Below are 18,996 nucleotides of genomic sequence, written 5' to 3'. Positions count from 1 at the left end.
TACATTTAATATATCACTGCAAAATCTCTTGTAAGTTACTTTCTAAATTGTTCAATTAAACTTGGTTTGTCTCTTTAACGGGCTAGATTGGGTTGGGTCTCCGAAGAGCTGAAAACTGGTTTTTCCCCCCAAGGCTGGCCGATGGATAAGAGTTGCCACACCAGATACCCTGCCCTCCCCAGCCTCCACACCCAAATCTAAAGGTGTTTAGCAGACCCAGAGCTGGCAATTAGGGTTGCCACCCACCAGGTGTTGGCTGGAGATCTCTTGCTAATACAACAGCTCTCCATGCAATAGAGATCGATTCACCTGGAGAAGATGGCTGCTTTGGAAGGTGGACTGTATGGCATTATACCCCATTAAAGTCCCTCCCCTCTCCAAATCCTGCCCTGCTCAGGCTCTACCCCCAAAATCTATAAAGCATTTCCCAACATGGCAATCCTACTGATGAACCTTCTGAAAAGGGTCTGTTTGAGAGAGGGCACTCTGGGATTTTCCTTCATGCAAAACCCTGGGGTTTACTGGTAAGCGAAGAAGCATGGAAGGAGCTTGTTTGTGTGATCCTATCGCTCTTCCAGTTGCATGCTGGAAGCTAATTTTGCTACTTTGGGTTTTGGCAAACCGTAGTTTGTTTATTAAATCTCAGCATCAGAATAATTGACATTTGAATGGTCAAACTACTATGGTTCTTGCTTGCCCAGCAAACCAGGGCAAAATGCACACACATACGCACACATATATCCCGCCCTTATTCCAAGGCGCGCAGTCCTCCATACCTTGTTTTCCGTTTCCCACTTTATTCTCACAACAACTTTGCGAGGTAGATTAAGCTGTGAGAGAGCAACTGGCTCAAGGTCACCCAGCAAGCTTCATGGCAGAGTGGGGATTTGAACTCAGGTTTCCCAGATCCTAGTCCAACACTCTTAACTACCACTTTGTGTTGGCTGCCTCACTGCATTTCTAGTTTGCGATCTTGCTTTGTGGGGCAAGTGCGAGTTATAGTTTAGACGAAACATTAAGCTGTAGTTTGCTGAAAACTGGGAAGAAATTTAGTTTGTTGTGTGTGAGAGGAGGAGATATTGTGCAAAAGGGCATGAAGTTCCTTCTTTTCAAAGCAACAAACCATGGTTGGTGTTGTGTGTATGCCAGGCTTTCTGTGGATACGGGTGGTCTTTCCCTGTAACCGTATTCATAAGTATCGCTTCAGCTTTCTACTTGTGATTGATTAGCTTAACTAGTTCGTGACAATAGGACCTGTGCAGCTTGGCCGGGGATACAAAGTGGAAACAGGAGATCGTGCAATATTTGAATAGCCTTTAATCAGACTAATAGTAAATGATGCCATGGTTTGTTTGTTCCCCCCTTCTCCCACTTGTAAATAATTTGGAAAGCTTTTCAAGTGGTAGATGAACAACCAGAGACTGGTTTGCTCAGAAGCGCCAGTTCGTACATCCAGCAGAATCAAGCGGTTATGCTTTACTCGGACTGTACCGCTTGAAGCTGCAGGTAGGAGTCTGTATGATTCATCTGTGCGTTTGGCAAAGGGAGCTCTGACTCATGGAACCTCAAGCTGAAATAAATCTTGTTGGTCTTTCGGTTGCCGCTGGACTCCTCTGTTTTGTTTTGTATGTTTCAGGGTTGCTCTGTGAAAGCGCTCCGTGCCCATTTAAAACAACAACAACTATTTTTTAAAATTGTATGCCACTGAGAAGCCTTGGCCTGAACACTCTCCCTGGCATTCCAGCTTTCCACATGTACATGATTTTCTTTTCAGACTTCTTTCTGCAATCTGGGAAATGCCTTGATCGCTTGTGCCCGGCATAAACTAGGCCTCCGAGTGGTCCGTGGACCAGACTCGGTGGTATCCTCCAATAACATGGGGGCATTCTCTCCCTCTCTTCCTGAGCTACTCTGTTGATCTGTCACGTTTAAAAATAGGAGTGCCGAGGACTGTCCGGCTGGCCTCGACCAGGGCCAGGGCTTTTTCTGCCCCGGCCCCTGCCTGGTGGAATAGCCTCACTCGCAAGGCCAGGGCCCTGCAGGATCTTGCAGAATTCTGCAGGGCCTGCGAGACAGAGCTATTCCGCCGGGCTTATGGTTGAGGCCAGCAGCGGTTTCTCCCTATAAATACAGGCCTCCCTAATCTCTTCCCCAGCTACTGAGTCCCCCCTACTTATACCATCGTGGAGGTAACTACATCTAATTGCCCAACTGCAGACAGTTATTTTTTTTATTCTAGCGCCATCGGGGACATTATTGCCCTATTACTGAAATGGTTTGGGCTATTTTAAAGTGTCTTTTAAATTGTATTTTAATATTTTATTGTTTTTAGTGTAATTCTGTTTGTGAGCCGCCCTGAGCCCGGCCTTCGGGCTGGGGAGGGCAGGGTAAAAGTGCAATAAAATAAATAAATGTATTTGCCTTGAATGGTTTTTCAGCTGCCCCTGTGCAAAAGCCTAACCGGGAATTCATTATCTGGGCATTTAATCATCGGCGAGGCTTCTCTCTGTCTCTCCCTCTCTGCCAGCACCTCTCAGTCCTATAAGGAGTGAATCCTCTTGAGTATTCTCAGGTTTCCGTTCGCTGTGCTCTCTGCAGAGAGAGTGGGCCTTGTCACAGATCAAGTGGCCTACGACCGAAGATAAGGGCAATTCAGCCTGTCCCTGTGTTGCCAGGAGCCAAAGAGGGAGACAGGATCTGTCCTGAGAAGGATGGATGGCTAGAGATGACATTGCCCAAGGACAGAGAGGGGAAAGGGGTCACCACTTTAGGGTGACCCCCATATATTTGTGACTAGAGATGAAGGAAAATGCTAAGACAAGGTTATGAAGACAGCAGTGCTTTGTTACTTGACAACCCTGCCCAGGGAAGGAGGGAGTTGAGATGGTATTCTTGGGTATCACAGTGTACCACCCATGAGCCCTGTGGATAACACATGAAGCTGCCTTATACTGAATCAGACCCTCGGTCCATCAAAGTCAGTATTGTCTCCTCAGACCGGCAGTGGCTCTCCAGGGTCTCAGGCAGAGGTCTTTCACATCACCTACTTGCCTAGTCCCTTTAACTGGAGATGCTGGGGATTGAACTTGGGACCTTCTGCGTGCCATGTGTTTCTCTTCTCCCTTGCACTTGAGCTTGAGAGCCAGCATGGTGTAGTGGTTAATAGCAGTAGTTTGGAGTGGTGGACTCTAATCTGGAGAACCAGGTTTGATTCCCCACTCCTCCACATGTGCGGCAGACGATAAGCTAGTGAACTGGGTTGGTTTCCCCACTCCTCCACATGAAGCCAGCTGGGTGACCCTGGGTTAGTCACAGTTCTCCTAGAGCTCTTTCAGCCCCACCTACCTCACAGGGTGTCTGTTGTGGGGAAGGGAAGGTGATTGTAAGCCGGTTTAATTCTCCCTTAAGTGGTAAGAGAAAGCATATAAAAACCAACTCTTCTTCTTTTCTTCTACGCTGCAGGGAGCTTTAGTGTTCATGCGCATGAGGGGGCTTTCCACCCCTTCCCAAGCACATGCTGCTATAGGTGAAGAGGGAGGTGAATCCCGGAGAATAACAACATTAGCAAGTAACATTAGCATTAACGAGGTATCCCCAAAAGATACGGGGCCTCCCCCTGATTTCTCACGCACGATTGTCAATTATTCCTTTATCTACCAGACCCTTTGATTTCCACAGTGGGCAGATGCTGCAAAAACAGACTCCTATCACTATTGGAAGCGGCTTGCTGCAGAATCAAAGGGGAGATAAATTTCACCCGAGTCTCCAGCCGAGCTTCCATCTGTCTCCTATGCGGCACAAGAGGCTTCCTCGCCTCTGCGTAGGCCAGTGAGCCGTGTTGCCTTGGCAGTGGGAGAAACAATACTCTTGGGCAGAACAGGGTAGAATAGACGAGAACAGTTCTGGTCTTGGATATGCCCGGGTCCCTCTCCGCAACCTAGAAACGGCATCCATATGTATCTGACAGCTGAGCCCAAGGGAGCCGGCTGGGAAGACATCTCGTATTTTCTGAGGCTGCTTGTTCAAGAGCCTTGGATGCCAGGCCTTGCTTGAATCTGCTCCTGGGTGCCAAATGAATTCCAAAATCTTCCTTGCAGCAAGTTTATGGCTCTGGGAGACGGATGCAAAAGATAGTTTCAGAGGGAAGCCGTATCGGTCTGCAGTAGAACAGCTAGATTTGAATCCAGTAGCATCTTCGAGACAAACAAGATTTTAGGGGTATGAAGAAGAAGAAGAGTTGGTTTTTATATGCTGACTTTCTCTACCACTTAAGGGAGACTCGAACCAGCTTACAACCACCTTCCCCTCCCCACAACAGACACCCTGTGAGGCAGGTGAGGCTGAGAGAGCTCTTGCCCAAGGTCACCCAGCTGGCTTTGTGTGTAGGAGTGGGGAAACAAATCCAGTTCACCAGATTAGCCTCCGCTGCTTATGTGGAGGAGGGGGGAATCAAACCCGGTTCTCCAGATCAGAGTCCACCGTTCCAAACCACCGCTCTTAACCACTACACCCCCCTGGCTCTCTTGAGCTTTCAAGAATGAAAGCTGCCTTTGTTAGGATGCTAAAGGATTCACAAACCTGGATTCTTTGGTGAGGTTGGGGCTCTCCTGCTTCCAGTGACTTTTGAGGACATTCCCATTCTGCCCTCACCCCGCAAACTCAAATCTTGGAGTGAATGTATGGATATTGGTTCTTGTAGGTTATCCGGGCTGTGTAACCGTGGTCTTGGAATTTTCTTTCCTGACGTTTCGCCAGCAACTGTGGCAGGCATCTTCAGAGTAGTAACACTGAAGGACAGTGTCTCTCAGTGTCAAGGGTGTAGGAAGAGTAATATATAGTCAGAAAGGGGTTGGGTTTGAGCTGAGTATTGTCCTGCAAAAGGCTTGGCTTCCTGCCCTGAAAAACCTCCAGACAAAGACAACATTCAACAATAGCCATACAGATTAGTTTTGGATTACACACATTAACAGATCACTTCAGGATACAATGGTTCCATATTAACATACCATACCCTCATTAGCACATTATCTTGATACTTACAGGACAATACTTTTGCAGGACAATACTCAGCTCAAACCCAACCCCTTTCTGACTATATATTACTCTTCCTACACCCTTGACACTGAGAGACACTGTCCTTCAGTGTTACTACTCTGAAGATGCCTGCCACAGTTGCTGGCGAAACGTCAGAAAAGAAAATTCCAAGACCACGGTTACACAGCCCGGATAACCTACAAGAACCAATGAACTCTGACCGTGAAAGCCTTCGACAATGTATGGATAGTTTTACATCTTAAAAAAAAAATACTTTGGGGCAACATTGCTGTGTGGACATTTGGAATTCTGCATATGGGTTGTATTTTGGATGGTTTTAGCGAAAGGAGTGAGGCTGATCTCTGTGGCTTTAACTTAATCTTTGCTATGCTATGCTATGCTATGCTATGGGCTGCCAAAAAAACCCAAAAAACTAATCAGTGGGTTATAGATCAAATCAAGCCTGAATTGACCCTAGAAGCTAAAATGACTAAATTGAGGCTATCGTATTTTGACCACATTATGAGTAGGCAAGAGTTACCGGAAAAGACAATAATGTTAGGAAAAGTTGAAGGCTGCAGGAAAAGAGGAAGACCCAACAAGAGGCGGACTGACTCTGTAAAGGAAGCCACGGCCCTCAGTTTGCAAGACCTGAGCAAGGCTGTTAAGGATAGGACATTTTGGAGGACATGGATTCTTAGGGTCGCCATGAGTCAGAAGCGACTTGACGGCACTTAACACACACACAACCTTCCAAGGCATAAAGGTTTACTGATGGGTCAAAGGTCGCCTTGTGCTACACTTCTACAGGTTGAATAGCTGCTAAAGGTGGTGGAGCCCCTATCGGGACAAATATGTGGCCCCTCCCGGGGCAGCAAATTTTATTGGGGGGGGGCAGCCTGAAACCAGAAGATGGCTCTCATGGGGCTTCCCATAATGGACCCTCTTGCTTTTTAACAATCACTGCAATGGCCAGCTTCACCATAGGCATACAACAGTCTGAGAGTTTTAATTCTTTCAAAGTACGTTGGAACCTAAGAAAGAAAAATAATTTGGAACAGCCATCTATACTTCTTGCACGGGAGAAGGCAGGTAATTCCAGGTAATGGGTGCATTGATACCCTTGCCCCCGTGACCCGTATTGCATCTGGTAATTCAGAGGCTTTTTTGTAAGTAGTAATGTATCCCCTGACATTTCTATTGATCCTCTTCTAAAAAATTGCATCCCCCCTTCCTGTATAGTCTAAGGTGGCTTACAGGCATGACCACAGGTCCAGTAACATAATTAAAAATAGTACAAATATAAATTGAATCACACAGCTTTCCACAGAAAGGGAAAAAAAACCCACCACATTAATTGCCTGCCAGGAAAGACAACATTTCAGTGTGAAAATCGCCCTTATAGAACGGCACAGTATAGAAGAGTGGTCTGATCAGCCTTATGAAAAGACAGCAGGGTTATTTTCCGCACGGCCTGTAGAAATCCGTTCTACAACTGGGGGAACAAGGAAAAAAACCCACCGGGGAACATGTTGGGCACAGCACACGGAGGCCTGAGAGAAGGAACCGCTACTTGGTTCCCAGCAGGCACTGAGGGCTGATAACGGAGATTTATTTTGTTACGTTTCTCTCCTGCTTTTCTTCCTTTGCAATTAAGTCAGTGTCCCATTCAGACGCTGATCACACCCTACCTGCTTGGCTTTGACAAGGTGGGCTGTATCTTCTGCCTGCAGATCCTGTCTTGGGACTTCAATGTTACAGGCTGAGAATAGGACTGTGTTTATGACAGCCAGTGTGGGGTAGTGGTTAAGAGCGGTGGTTTGGAGCAGTGGACTCTGATCTGGAGAACCGGGTTTGATTCCCCACTCCTCCACATGAGCGGTGGACACTAACCTGGAGAACTGGATTTGTTTCCCCACTCCTACACATGAAGCCAGCTGGGTGACCTTGGGCTAGTCACAGCTCTCTCAGCCCCACCCACCTCACAGGGTGTGTGTTGTGGGGAGGAGCAGGGAAGGTGATTGTAAGCTGGTTTGATTCTTAAGTGGTAGAGAAAGTCGGCATATGAAAACCAACTCTTCTTCTCCTCCTCCTCCTTCCTCCTCCTTCTTCGATGCCCTTTTTCTGATCCCAAAGATGAAGTCAAGCCCCACCTCCACAGTTACTACACACTGCCAAAGGCTGTTCGCTACCTGCTGTGCGTGAAATAGTTTACTCTGCAACGGCTCTCTGTGCCACTGATTTATAAGCCAATTTCGCAAGGATTGTTAAAAACAAAAAACCACCACCACGATGTACCTGTCTTGTGTGTGTGTTTAGTGCCTGTCTTAGCAGTCAGCAGTTCAAAACCAGCGGGGTGTGAAATGGGAAGCTCTGAGCTGCATGACACCTTTAAGCGTTCACTTCCACGTTGTGCAGAGATGCCTCCATTCACCATTTCGGAGATTTTTAAAAAACATGTTATTTATAGTCTGCCTTTCTTGCTGAGACTCAAGGCGGATTATGTAATGTAGGTCAATACAGTCACTAGGTTGAGACATCTAATAAGCACCGTAATGGGGCTGGAATGGCAGGAATCTGGAAAAAAACAAAAAAAACAAAAATTGGAACAAAGCTTAACTGTTGATCAAGATTTTGGGGAGGGAGCCTGAATAGCCCATCTTAACCTGAGCTCATCACAGCTTGGGGGCTAAGCAGGGTCGCCCATAGTCAGTATTTGGATGGGAGACCACCAGTGGTTGTCAACCCTAGCTTTGGAGGGCAGCCTCATCTCTGGTTTCAAACCCCACCCATCAAGATTTTAGAAGAAAGGCTCCACTTGGACACAGTTTTATATCCATGTGGTTTGGCCAAAACTGAAAATGTTTGTCATTACTCGTTTTGCTGTTCTGTTTATATGTGAGAGCCGCTGAAATGTAGACGTTAGAGCCTTGGATGCAGGCTAAGGAGACCTGGGTTCAAATTTGCACTCTGCTGAGAAGCTACCTGGGTAATTTTGGACCCAGTCACTGTCTCTCGGTTCAACTTGTCTTGCAGGCTGTTGTGAAGGGAAAAGAACCATGAACACCACTCTGAGGTGCTCAGAGGGGAAGGGTGGGATAAAAATAGGGTTGCCAGGTCATAATATGAAAACGTTCTCCGGATTAATAATCACGCTTTCACCACCAAAGTGGTGGTGAAATGAAGATACTCTATCATTTGATAGAATTATGTGAAGGAAGCAGCCGTTATAGCGCGTTGAGTTTTTTCAAGCAAAGGTTCTTTAAGTATTGGCTGAAGAAGCCACTTTGGTGGTGAAAGAGTGATTATTATCATAATATTTTCATATTATCATGCCTAACTTGATGAAGATATTGTCTGTCAGCATGTCTTAATTCACGAAGATATCCACAAAAAAGAAACGAAACAAAAAAGTAGACCAAGCTCAGAACTTTTTGAAATATCAATTTGATATGAACTCATCTTGCACTTACCTTTGAAGAAGGCTCTTCTTGTATGTTTCACATCATTGTTGTATATTTGTTTATTGTGGTCTATACTGTGTTTGTCAGTTGTGGTTTATTAGTAAATTAGCTTTGTAAAATTTCCACTTCCAGGTGATGAATTGTTATTTATACGTAATCCAGAGCCTTATACTGGTATTTTTGTTGACTTACTGTACAGTATTGGTGATTATTTGGATTAGTACCTGGAGGTTGGCAACCCTAGATAAAAATGGAAGCGTTTGTGGATGGCCTTGGAAAGTTGTTCCCACAGGTCAGGTGAATCAATGCAATGGATAAGATTCAAGTTTTTGCTTTCTGATTTCTGATATGTTGAGAGTGACCAGATTTCTCTGTACAGAAACTTCAGAAGAGATTTCTGGCATCTTGTATGGTTGACTGCCAAGCTGATATCTGTGTTTAGGTATTTTTATGATTGGCATAATATTCTGTGTTAGCATTCCATGTTTTGTTGTTGTAAGTTGGTACAAACTAGAGATGAGCCAATGTGGCTGTATCTGAGTTTTTTTTTTTTACATTGTTGGCTTTTGTAGCCGCTGCTGTGGTTTGTTTAGTTTCTTTTTACCCCATTTTTACGCCATCGACGGAGAAATTCAACATACAGAAAAGAGAAATTGGTGCCAAACTAAAGACTTGTGGATTTATTTCTCGTAATGGAGAAAACAAATTTAATTGAAAGGGAGGGGGATTCAAATTGAACCGGATGGCTTTTGAAATTCGATCCCGCCTCTCATCCAACCTTCTTTGGGTTGACCCATAAACCGAGCTGTCTGGTTTAGCCATATCAATCTGACTGTGTCTTTTGCTTCCTTGGCTGCTCTCCTGCAGGTCAAATCAAATCAAATTTATTAATACGGTCAACTGACCCATCACATGCCAACACATCAAAATTTCCAGACCTAATAGTTTTGCACCACAGAATCACAGACAGCCCGTACAAATAAAGGTGTAAGATCAATTAAAACAACCCCTGATTAAAATTGTCACCTTAAAATTGATAAAATTGTAAAATATTCTAACAATCATTCTCTAATAAAGTTTTGCGTATTTTAATGTTCTCCTGCAGGTGACATTCACCAAACGGAAGTTTGGGTTGATGAAGAAAGCCTACGAACTCAGCGTCCTGTGCGACTGCGAGATTGCCCTGATCATTTTCAACCATTCGAACAAACTGTTCCAGTATGCCAGCACTGACATGGACAAGGTGCTTCTGAAATATACGGAGTACAACGAACCCCACGAGAGCCGGACCAACGCAGATATCATTGAGGTAAACAGCGTTCCCCCCTCACCTTCCTCTGGCCATTGTTCTGTCAAGCAACCTGATCTGAGAACACCCCAAGCTGTAGTGCAGCGTTTAGATAGCATGCGACAATCTCCGGTGAAGCCAAGATATGTATGAGCGTGGGACACTGGAACATCCCGTTTTGTGGTAAAGCTTGATAGGTTATCTGAGTGTATTGCTCAATAAGAAAATCGAGATTTCCGTTTCCTAGGGCTGCCGTGGAGGAAGCCCACAGGTGGGGTATGAGGGCGACAGAATCAAAAGGCTTGTGTCCCACAAAGCGACGGCAGAATGAGGTGGTTTCCCCTGCCACCCCTCTGGATCTTCCGATCGTCCCTGAGGTTGCGGGACCTGCGTGAACAAATAGCCCTGTGAGTTGGGGTACTTCAGTGAGGAGGGGGAAGGGGGGCGTTGATGGAAGAGGGAGTGGAGCCGTTTTACCCGCTTCCCACTGCCGCCCTCTCCCCCACCCTTTGAACTTTGACATTCCATATAGCAGTCAGGTCTAATAGCTGTCGACGAACATATCCTTTGTGAATTCAGCCCTGCCCTGCCCCGGTGATAATGAAAGTAACAATTTCGCCGGGAGGGAGAAATTTGGCATGGGCAGCTTCTCCAACCGGTACACCGGTGCAAATTTGATGCACTTCAACAGCTGAAGAAACTAGATCAGGTGAAGTCAAGGGACAGTAGGAATTCAAGTGTCATGCTCGAGTCGTCCGGTGATCTTAGGTTGTCATGTACAGGGAAATGCCACCACAAGGTGAGAAATGTCATCCCACCCCCACTGTTCTTGTAAGTGTTCCTCCCCACCCAATGTGGAGATGAGTAAAGGATAAGGATTATGTCATGACTGCCCTGACCTCCAAGGGTAACTTAATCAGGTTTAATTTCGGGGGTGGGAGTGGGGGGAGGAGTGCGGATCTTTCAGGGAAAAGGAGACTTCCAGGAGCAGTTCTGGAAGCGAGCCAGAAAGCGATCAGGAGTGCAAGTGCAGCCCGAGATGGAGGTTGGCCATTCTCCGTCTTCAGCTTCCCAGGTATCCGTCCGCCCCCAACTCCCTCCCTCTGCTTCCCTCCTCTCATTTCGGCAGCCACTTTGCAAGCCACAAAAGGCTCGGCTTCCTGCATGTGCCACGGGATGGAGCCGAGCCTGCAGCAGCCGCTTTGTCACCTTTCAATGAAAAACTATGTGTGGGCAGCTCCCTTTTATGCTTGGGGAAGTTTAGACAAATGAAAGGGTTGGCTGGGTAATTATTGACATTACAAGAGCATAAATTAAGGCACGCAGAACCTTTAGTCATTCAATTTATCTGCTCTAGACGGTGTGGAATACAAGGCCAGTGGAGGGGTGCAGGGAGAAAAATGTTCTAGGGAGGAAGTGCATTTTTTCACGCATGGTGCGCTCTTTTCACTCAGGTTCCCTCAGTGTATTTTTTTTCTTGTTTGCAATTTTTTTTAAAAAAAACAATGTATAATTATGTTGTCATTGGTTTGCTACAGACCTGATGGCTAAATTATTTCCAGCTTTCTAAGTTCAAAGCAAAAGGTGGGGGAATATGGTAGAGGTTTATAAAATGAGGGATGGGCAGACATATTCTTCACACAATGCACAGTTAAATTGTGGAACTCCCTGCCCCAGGATGCGGTGATGGTTGCCAACTTGGAAGGCTTTAAGAGGGGCGAGTAGACATGATCATGGGGAGAGGGGTATCCATGGCTACTAGTCAAAATAAATTCTAGTCATGATGCAGGCCTATTCTCTCCAGGATCAGTGGAGCATGCCTATTATGTTAGGTGCCATGGAACACAGGCAGGATAATGCTGCTGCTGTCGTCTTCTTTGTGGGCTTCCCAGAGGCACCTGGTTGGCCACTGTGTGAACAGACTGCTGGACTTGATGGGCCTTGGTCTAATCCAGCATGGCCATTCTTATGTTCACCACCAGCGTGGTGTAGTGGTTAAGAGTGGTGGGTTGGAGTGATGGTTATATTGGCTTGTGAAGCTCCATTAGAAAAACCAAAGTCAACCTACATCGATGCCAAATATACGTCAGCAGCGGCAGTGTGCAAAATGGCACCGCTTGACAGTTTAATGGGGAGGGGCCATGACTCAGTGGTAGAGCATCTGCTTGGCATGCAGAAGGTCCCAGGTTCAATCCCCAGCATCTCCAGTTAAAGGGACTAGGCAAGTAGGTGATGTGAAAGACCTCTACCTGAGACCCTGGAGAGCCGGTGCTAGTCTGAGCAGACAATACTGACTTTGATGGCCCAAGGGTCTGATTCAGTGTAAGGCAGCTTCATGTGTTCAATGTTCATGCACGATTGAAGCCCTGAAGAAAGGCTGCTCCAGCAACTAACCATGTTGTAGCAAAGTGTTCTCCGTAAGCAATAACTGGGATAGTGCTTTATCAGAAAACAGGGTCTGTCCCAGGTGGAGCACATGGCTGGTACCCTACATGACCCGGAAGTGTGCATAATGCATGGATGATGGTATTAAGAGGGCATTCTTGGTCAATCTAGGAATATAGGTAAAGGGCTGGGGTAGATTTTTCTACAGCCCAAAGATCCAAAGCTGCTTAGGGTTTTTTTTTTTAGGTCAAACCAACATCTGGGATGTGTTTGCCAGGAAAAGCTGTGGAGGCTGGCAGAGAATTGGGAGCAGGGGTGGAACGTGCTGCCGGTGATCCGCAGCCGTAGGGAGACGCGCTCTCCTGTTCCGCACCAGCTGTTTGTGTAATACTCCTCGTAGGCCGCCCTGCATCGAGTGCGTGACAAACAGCCCATCCTTGTGGCTAGTGGCTCGTGAACGACTGGATCCAGAGGAAAAAAGCGAGCCCGAGGCAGCTTTTAAATTCCTACGAGACAGTCTTGCGCTGAGTCAGGCGATTGGTCCGTCTTGCCCAGGGTTACCTGCTATGACTGGCGGCAGTCCTCCAGGGTCTTCTCCAGAGTGTCAGGATCAGGCGCCTGTCCCTAGCACCCCATAAGCAAACTCATCCAGGCAGGTAGCTCTGAAGCAGTAATACTTTTTTAGGAGCAAAAAGACAGATTAAAGGACTGACTACCTACAGGCAGGTAAGGCTGATAATGGCGAACACAGGCAAGTTACATGCTTAAAGGCACTACTGCCTGAAAAGGTAAACATCACTAGGCAACCCCGAGATAAGCGGTTCCCAGGAAGACAGACTAAACAATACCACAGCTGCAGTAAACAGGGCGAGCGAAACTGTACACAGATGTTCGCAGGCATGAGAACCAAGGACTCGACGTGTAGCCAAAACCTGGCCTAACTCATGTCAAGAGCCTTTACTCCAGCTAAAAGGCAAAAGGCCTGACATTCTGCTCCCCCTAAGGCCCCCCTCCCTCCCAGAAACCGGGCGAGGTTTTTGGGGGTAAGCTTCGTGAAACTGGCGAACCAGACGGGGGGCAGTCACATGGTTCTCAGCCACCCACTCATCATGACCAGGACCCAAGTGTTTCCAGCGAACCAGGTAGTAGAGCACCTTATTGCAGACCCGGGAATCTAGGATCTTGGAAACTTCGAAATGTTCCTCCCCCCACACCAACACCGGGGGCTCGGGAGCAGGATCGGGATGCCATTCTGGTGCGTGCATGTATCTCTTTAGCAAACTGATATGAAACACTGGATGGATGCCCCTCAGGGACTTCGGAAGGCTGAGTTCTACTGTGACTTCATTTATGAGCTGTGAGACTGGGAAGGGTCCCACATACTTCTCACTGAGTTTTTTACACGGGCGTAGGGAGCGAAGGTTTTTTGTGGACAGATATACCTGGTCCCCCACCTTGATGTCCCACCCCGGAGAACGGTGTTTGTCCGCTTGTGCTTTGTACTTGTGCTTGGCCCGTTCCAAATTTTTCTGTAACCAGGGCCAAGTATTTTGCACCACGCTCACCCAATCAGCCACTTCAGTGTTGGCACCCTCCCCCAAACGATCCACACTCCAAAACGACCCGAAGTCTTTTCCATACACTACCTGAAACGGGCTGAAACCAGTGGACTGATGGGAGGCATTATTATAAGCATACTCAGCAAATGGCAAGAGATCCACCCAATCATCTTGATGGTAGTTTACATAGCAACGCAAATAACATTCTAGTACTGAGTTGACACGTTCAGTCTGACCATCAGTCTGGGGATAATAGGCACTGGATAACCCTTGTTCCACCCCCACCAACTCAAGAAAAGCTTTCCAAATTTTGCTACGAATTGTGGGCCCCGATCCGAAATCACCTTGTGCAGAAAACTGTGATATTTGAAGACATGCGATACAAACATTCGAGCGAGTTTTTGAGCCGTGGGAAGTCCCGTGCAAGGAACCAAATGAACCTGTTTAGAAAAAAGGTCTGTGACCACCCAGAGTACCATCTTCCCCCTGCTGGGAGGAAGATCCATGACAAAATCCATGGCAATAACTTCCTAGGGAGCTGAAGGTGTTTCCAAAGGCTTCAAAAGTCCGGGTGGCTTCCCCACCACCCTTTTGGCTGTAGCGCAAGTGGGGCAACTGCGAATAAAAGAATCCAAGTCCGTTCTCATTCCTGGCCACCAGAACTGCCTGCGCAAAAGATGCAGGGTTTTTACAAAACCAAAATGCCCCGCCACCTTGGAACCATGGCCCCGATCCATCACCTCCCTCTGAAGAGAAACAGGAACATACAGTTTATTTTCTTTAAACCAGAACTCCCCCCACTGAGTCATCTTGTTGGGCAGACTATTTGCTGCTCCCTCTGCCTGGCAGGCTTGAGTCAAGGCAGTTTTGAATGAGCCCGGCAGCCCTTCCAAGGGAGGGGACTCTCGGGCTTGGGAGCGAGTAAGAACGGCCAGGCCAGGTAAATTCCCCCGCTCCTCGGGAGTAAATAGCGAGTCTGTGGGACGATCCACCTTGCTCTGATACTGGGGGAGTCGAGAAAGCGCATCTGCCAACTGATTCTGCTTGCCAGCTAAAAGGCAAAAGGCCTGACACAGAGAGCCAGCATGGTATAGTGGTTAAGAGGGGTGGTTAGGAGTGGAGAACCTGGTTTGATTCCTCACTCCTCCATATAAATGGTGGAGGCTAATCTGGAGAACTGGGTTGGTTTTCCCACTCCTCCACATGAAGCCAGCTGGGTGACCTTGGGCTAGTCACAGCTCTCTTAGAGCTCTCTCAGCCCTACTTACCTCACAGGGTGTCTGTTGTGGGGAGGGGAAGGTGAGTGTAAGCCGGTTTAATTCTGCCTTAAGTGGTAGAGAGAGTCGGCATAAAAAAGACAAACTCTTCTTCCTCTTCCACTTCCTCTTCTTCTTTCTGCTGAACGAAATGCTTTCAGATGAAAGTGGAGGGGATTGAACCTGGGGCTTTTGGTTCACCATGGTCGACTGCTAAGCCATGGATCTTCCATGACAGTATATGTAGCCGCTGCTGTCACACTGCCGGCCTAGATAGCCTGTTTTAGTCTGACTCACGTTGGCTCTCCCATTTCCAGCAGCAAAGGCCTTTCTGCAGGGGCCAAGAATGGCACATTACTGCTGTTATCTGTGCACCAGGTTTGAATTAAAGCCCACAGGGAGGCCTTGCAGAGGGTGCTGCAAAATCTATGTATCTTGGCGGCACCGGCTGGCGCATTGCCAGACAGCCCATGTTGTGGGAGATTCTCTCATTTGTTTGGCATTGCCAGGGATTGAACCTGCAGTCATCCACGCACAAAGTGTGTACTCTGCCACCAAGCTGTGTGTGTGTGTGTGTAAAGTGCTGTCAAGCCACAGCCGACTTTCAGCCACCCCAGCAAGGAGCTGTCAAGGCAAGTGAGAAGAAGGGATGGTTTGCCACTGCTTTCCTCTGCAGAGTCTTCCTTGGAGGTCTCCCTTCCAAGTTCTGGCCCTGCTTAGCTTCCGGGATCTGACACAATGGGGTTGCTCCCTGCTGCCGTCCCTCCACCAAGCTAAGGACTGTCTCAGAGTCATATGAAACCACCTTGGAGCGGTGGACTCTGATCTGGAGAACCGGGTTTCATTCCCCACCCCTCCACGTGAGCGGCGGAGGCTAATCTGGTGAACTGGATTTGTTTCCCCGCTCCTCCACATGAAGCCTGCTGGGTGACCTTGGGCTAGTCACAGCTCTCTTAAAGCTCTCTCAGCCCCACCTACCTCACAGGGTGTCTGCTGTGGGGAAGGGAAGGTGATTCTCCCTTAAGTGGTAGAGAAAGTCGGCATATAAAAACCAACTCCTCCTCCTCCTTCTCCTCCTTCTTCTGGCATCAGACTGTTGGCACTTGCTCTTCAGGGGCTCTTGAGAGCCAGCGTGGTGTAGCAGGCAAGAGTGGCGAACTCTAATCTGGAGAACATGGTTCGATTCCTTGCTCCTCCACATGAAGCCTGCTGGGTGACCTTGGGCCAGTCGCAGTTCTCTCAGCCCCACCAACCTCACAAGGTGCCTGCTGTGGGGATAGGAAGGGAAGGTGATTGTAAGCCGCTTTTGAGACTCCTTACGGTAGAGAAAAGCAGGGCATACAAATCAACTCTTCTTTTTCTTGTTTTCCAACCCTGCTAGCAGGGCCCCATAGTTATAGGTGCCAAACCCGGGAACTTTCAGCATGGATCACATAAGCTCTGCCGCTAAAGTAAACCCCCTTCCCCTACCCAGCTGAACACACAGTGTAAGCCAGCCTCAGATTCTCTGGCTCTTTTTGAAAAGAATTCTTGGTCTGGTTTGTAACCTGTGACCTTTTGCCCTTGACTTCCCGCACGGTTCCCCATTCTGAACCGTCCTCCGCACCCCCCCAAGCAGTGTTCGTCAGCATGCGAACGTCAGTGACAGCGAGGAGGAGATCTCTCCGGAGCGGAGACCGCAGCCTTGTTTGCACGGCACGTGAAGGGGGTTGAGACGGCCTCCTGTTCTCCATAGATAATTTACAGAGATTCGCTCTGGCCCATTTTTCCGTCCTGAGATGTAGGGCTGGCAGGAGGAGGGAGGAAAGAAAATCCGACAGTGTAAAGCTTTTTTCTTTCTTGCGCTGAGTGCCAAGCAAATGGAAGGCTGATAAAAAATGAATGTGCCTCCAAAGCGCTGGAGATTGCAAGCTTTGCCGTTGTAACTCTTTGTGTTCCATGTGTGTGTGTGTGTGTGTGTGGGGGGGGCGAATGAAGGTCAATTCCAGGTTTTTTGCTTGGGGGGGTCTTAAGACTCAGACTGTAGCAGTTCAGATGGTTATTCCTTGCAGCCTGCTGTTGCACATGATTAATTATCTTGAGGATAATGAGTCCTTTCCTGGCTTCGGTGTTTCTCAAACTTTTGTGAAAAACCGTGCTCTCCTTTCTCCACTGGTAAAAGGTCTGTCTTCCTCCCCCTCCCCCATGCACATCTCATCCTAGAGAAGTGGTCAAGTGATGACCGTTTTATTTTTGTTCTCCAGATTTCGGCTTCGGTGACGTTACAATCTTCTTCTTCTGCTTCTGTTGAAGTGCTTCTGCTCTCTTTCTCTCTCCCATCAGATTATAAATTGCTGGTGGATTTCTACTTGTGCTGAATCCTGTGTCCTTGTTTGTTGTGGTTTTTTAAAAAAAATAACGATCTGTGTTTGGTAAGCTGCCTGGAGCACAACTGGAGGGAAAGCTGGATTTTAAATAGAGGCTGCCACCCTCGTTCTGATATTCCTCTGTCACCTCCGGTTTGCTTATTGCACACTTTACAGCAGAAGATTCCAGGTTTCAAATTCCAAGGGTCTCAAGTAACAGGTGTTGGGAAGGATCTTCCTCGGCCCTGAGGCCCTGGCATATCTCTAAACCACACAACAACGCTGTTTAGGGAAGTTAAACAGAAGTCTGTAATTCTAAAGACAATATAACAAGACATTTAAACACCGGAAGAACGAATAAAATGGCAGCCAGATAGTTTAAAAGGACAAAATCTAAAAGGTAACAAGCACCCTTTGAGCTACCTCAGTTGAAAACTCGGTCAAATACAAGTTTTAAGTTAGTGCTGAAACTAAAACAGAGGAGCTGTGCCAGCAGCCTGGAAGCCACCACTAAGAAGGCCCTGACCCTTCATAGTTGCCTATCTGACCTCCAAAGAGAGGGTTACCTGGAGCTGATCCTCCAGCAGTAACCTCCATAAAGAGGCAGGCTTTTAGGGATGAAGACATTCTTTCAGATACCTTCATCAGATGTATGCAGTGTACATCCACAGCAGATATGTTTACCTTTAAAGTTAACAAGCAACAGAAGGGGAAGAGCGAAGAGAGGATTGCTAGAGAGGCCAATTTGAAGCCATAACCAATGTCAATCCATTCAGAAACCAGTCAACTGTTTAAGGAAGCTATCCTGGTTGCCTTTCCACTATTACAGGTGAGGCTCAAAGACAGTCGTCAGATTTAGGTCTTGCTGTTCCATCCAGTTCAGAGTGGTTTGTCTAAGGCCATGCAGTGAATTCAGGTCTAAGGGGATTTTCTGCATTTTGACTCATTGTATTAACCTACACAGAATACAAGCATGCAACCCTCATTTTGAGATGCCGTCACCCACTAATGTTTACAGGGGCTTTAAACCAATCATGTGGATTGCATGCTTATCCCCCTCTTCCTCATGTTATCCTCACATCAAGTCTCTGAGTTAGGCTAAGGAGATAAGATAGATGACTGGTTCAAGGAAGTTGCTCATTGAGCATCATGGTAGAGCAGGGATTTGAACTCAAGTCTTGCCAGTACGACATGGAAAACTGCACGAGCACATGCCTGTAGGTGTTGTGGATGGTCCTCACTAGGCCTGTATTGCTATTTAGGGCTGGCTTTATGTGATCAGGACCTGCTTACAGGCAGCTTGGGATGACAGCGGTTTTATCCCTGGTGAAACTCGGTGGCGATGGAATTTAACTGCTTGGCCTCGTATGAAAAGGATTGCGTGCCTCAGTTTATCCGAGTTGTATTTTGTCTTGAGTGTTCTTGCAATCTAAAACCAGTTAGAACATCCGAGTATCGGTTTCTTGTCTGTGGCAGCAGAGGAAGACTGTGAAAGTCTGTTAACAGTGTGCGGAATGGAGGTTGCGTTCATATGGAGTGGATTTTAACTCTTCCCCCTTGACATATTCTCTCTCAGAACTACAAAGGCCTGCTCACTCCAAAGGTTATAAGTCTAATAAAGAAAACACGCGGTTAATGCAAAGCATTCCCCCATTCCCTTAATTA

At 47.3% G+C, this 18,996-nt stretch overlaps 1 protein-coding gene across 4 annotated transcripts in view; it reads left to right on the top strand.

The window, feature by feature from the left end:
* The window catches only part of MEF2D (myocyte enhancer factor 2D), a 97,330-nt gene that overhangs the window by 31,652 nt on the left and 46,682 nt on the right, over positions 1-18,996 (top strand). For all 4 annotated transcript variants that reach the window (XM_056853175.1, XM_056853172.1, XM_056853174.1 and 1 more), the window contains exon 2: positions 9,604-9,807. In XM_056853175.1, the coding sequence (XP_056709153.1) occupies positions 9,604-9,807 (204 nt within the window). The remainder of the gene's footprint in view (positions 1-9,603; positions 9,808-18,996) is intronic.

Source organism: Euleptes europaea, chromosome 7 (assembly GCF_029931775.1).
Source record: "Euleptes europaea isolate rEulEur1 chromosome 7, rEulEur1.hap1, whole genome shotgun sequence".
NCBI classification, from domain to species: domain Eukaryota; kingdom Metazoa; phylum Chordata; class Lepidosauria; order Squamata; family Sphaerodactylidae; genus Euleptes; species Euleptes europaea.
This window is presented reverse-complemented; position numbering and strand designations above follow the sequence as displayed.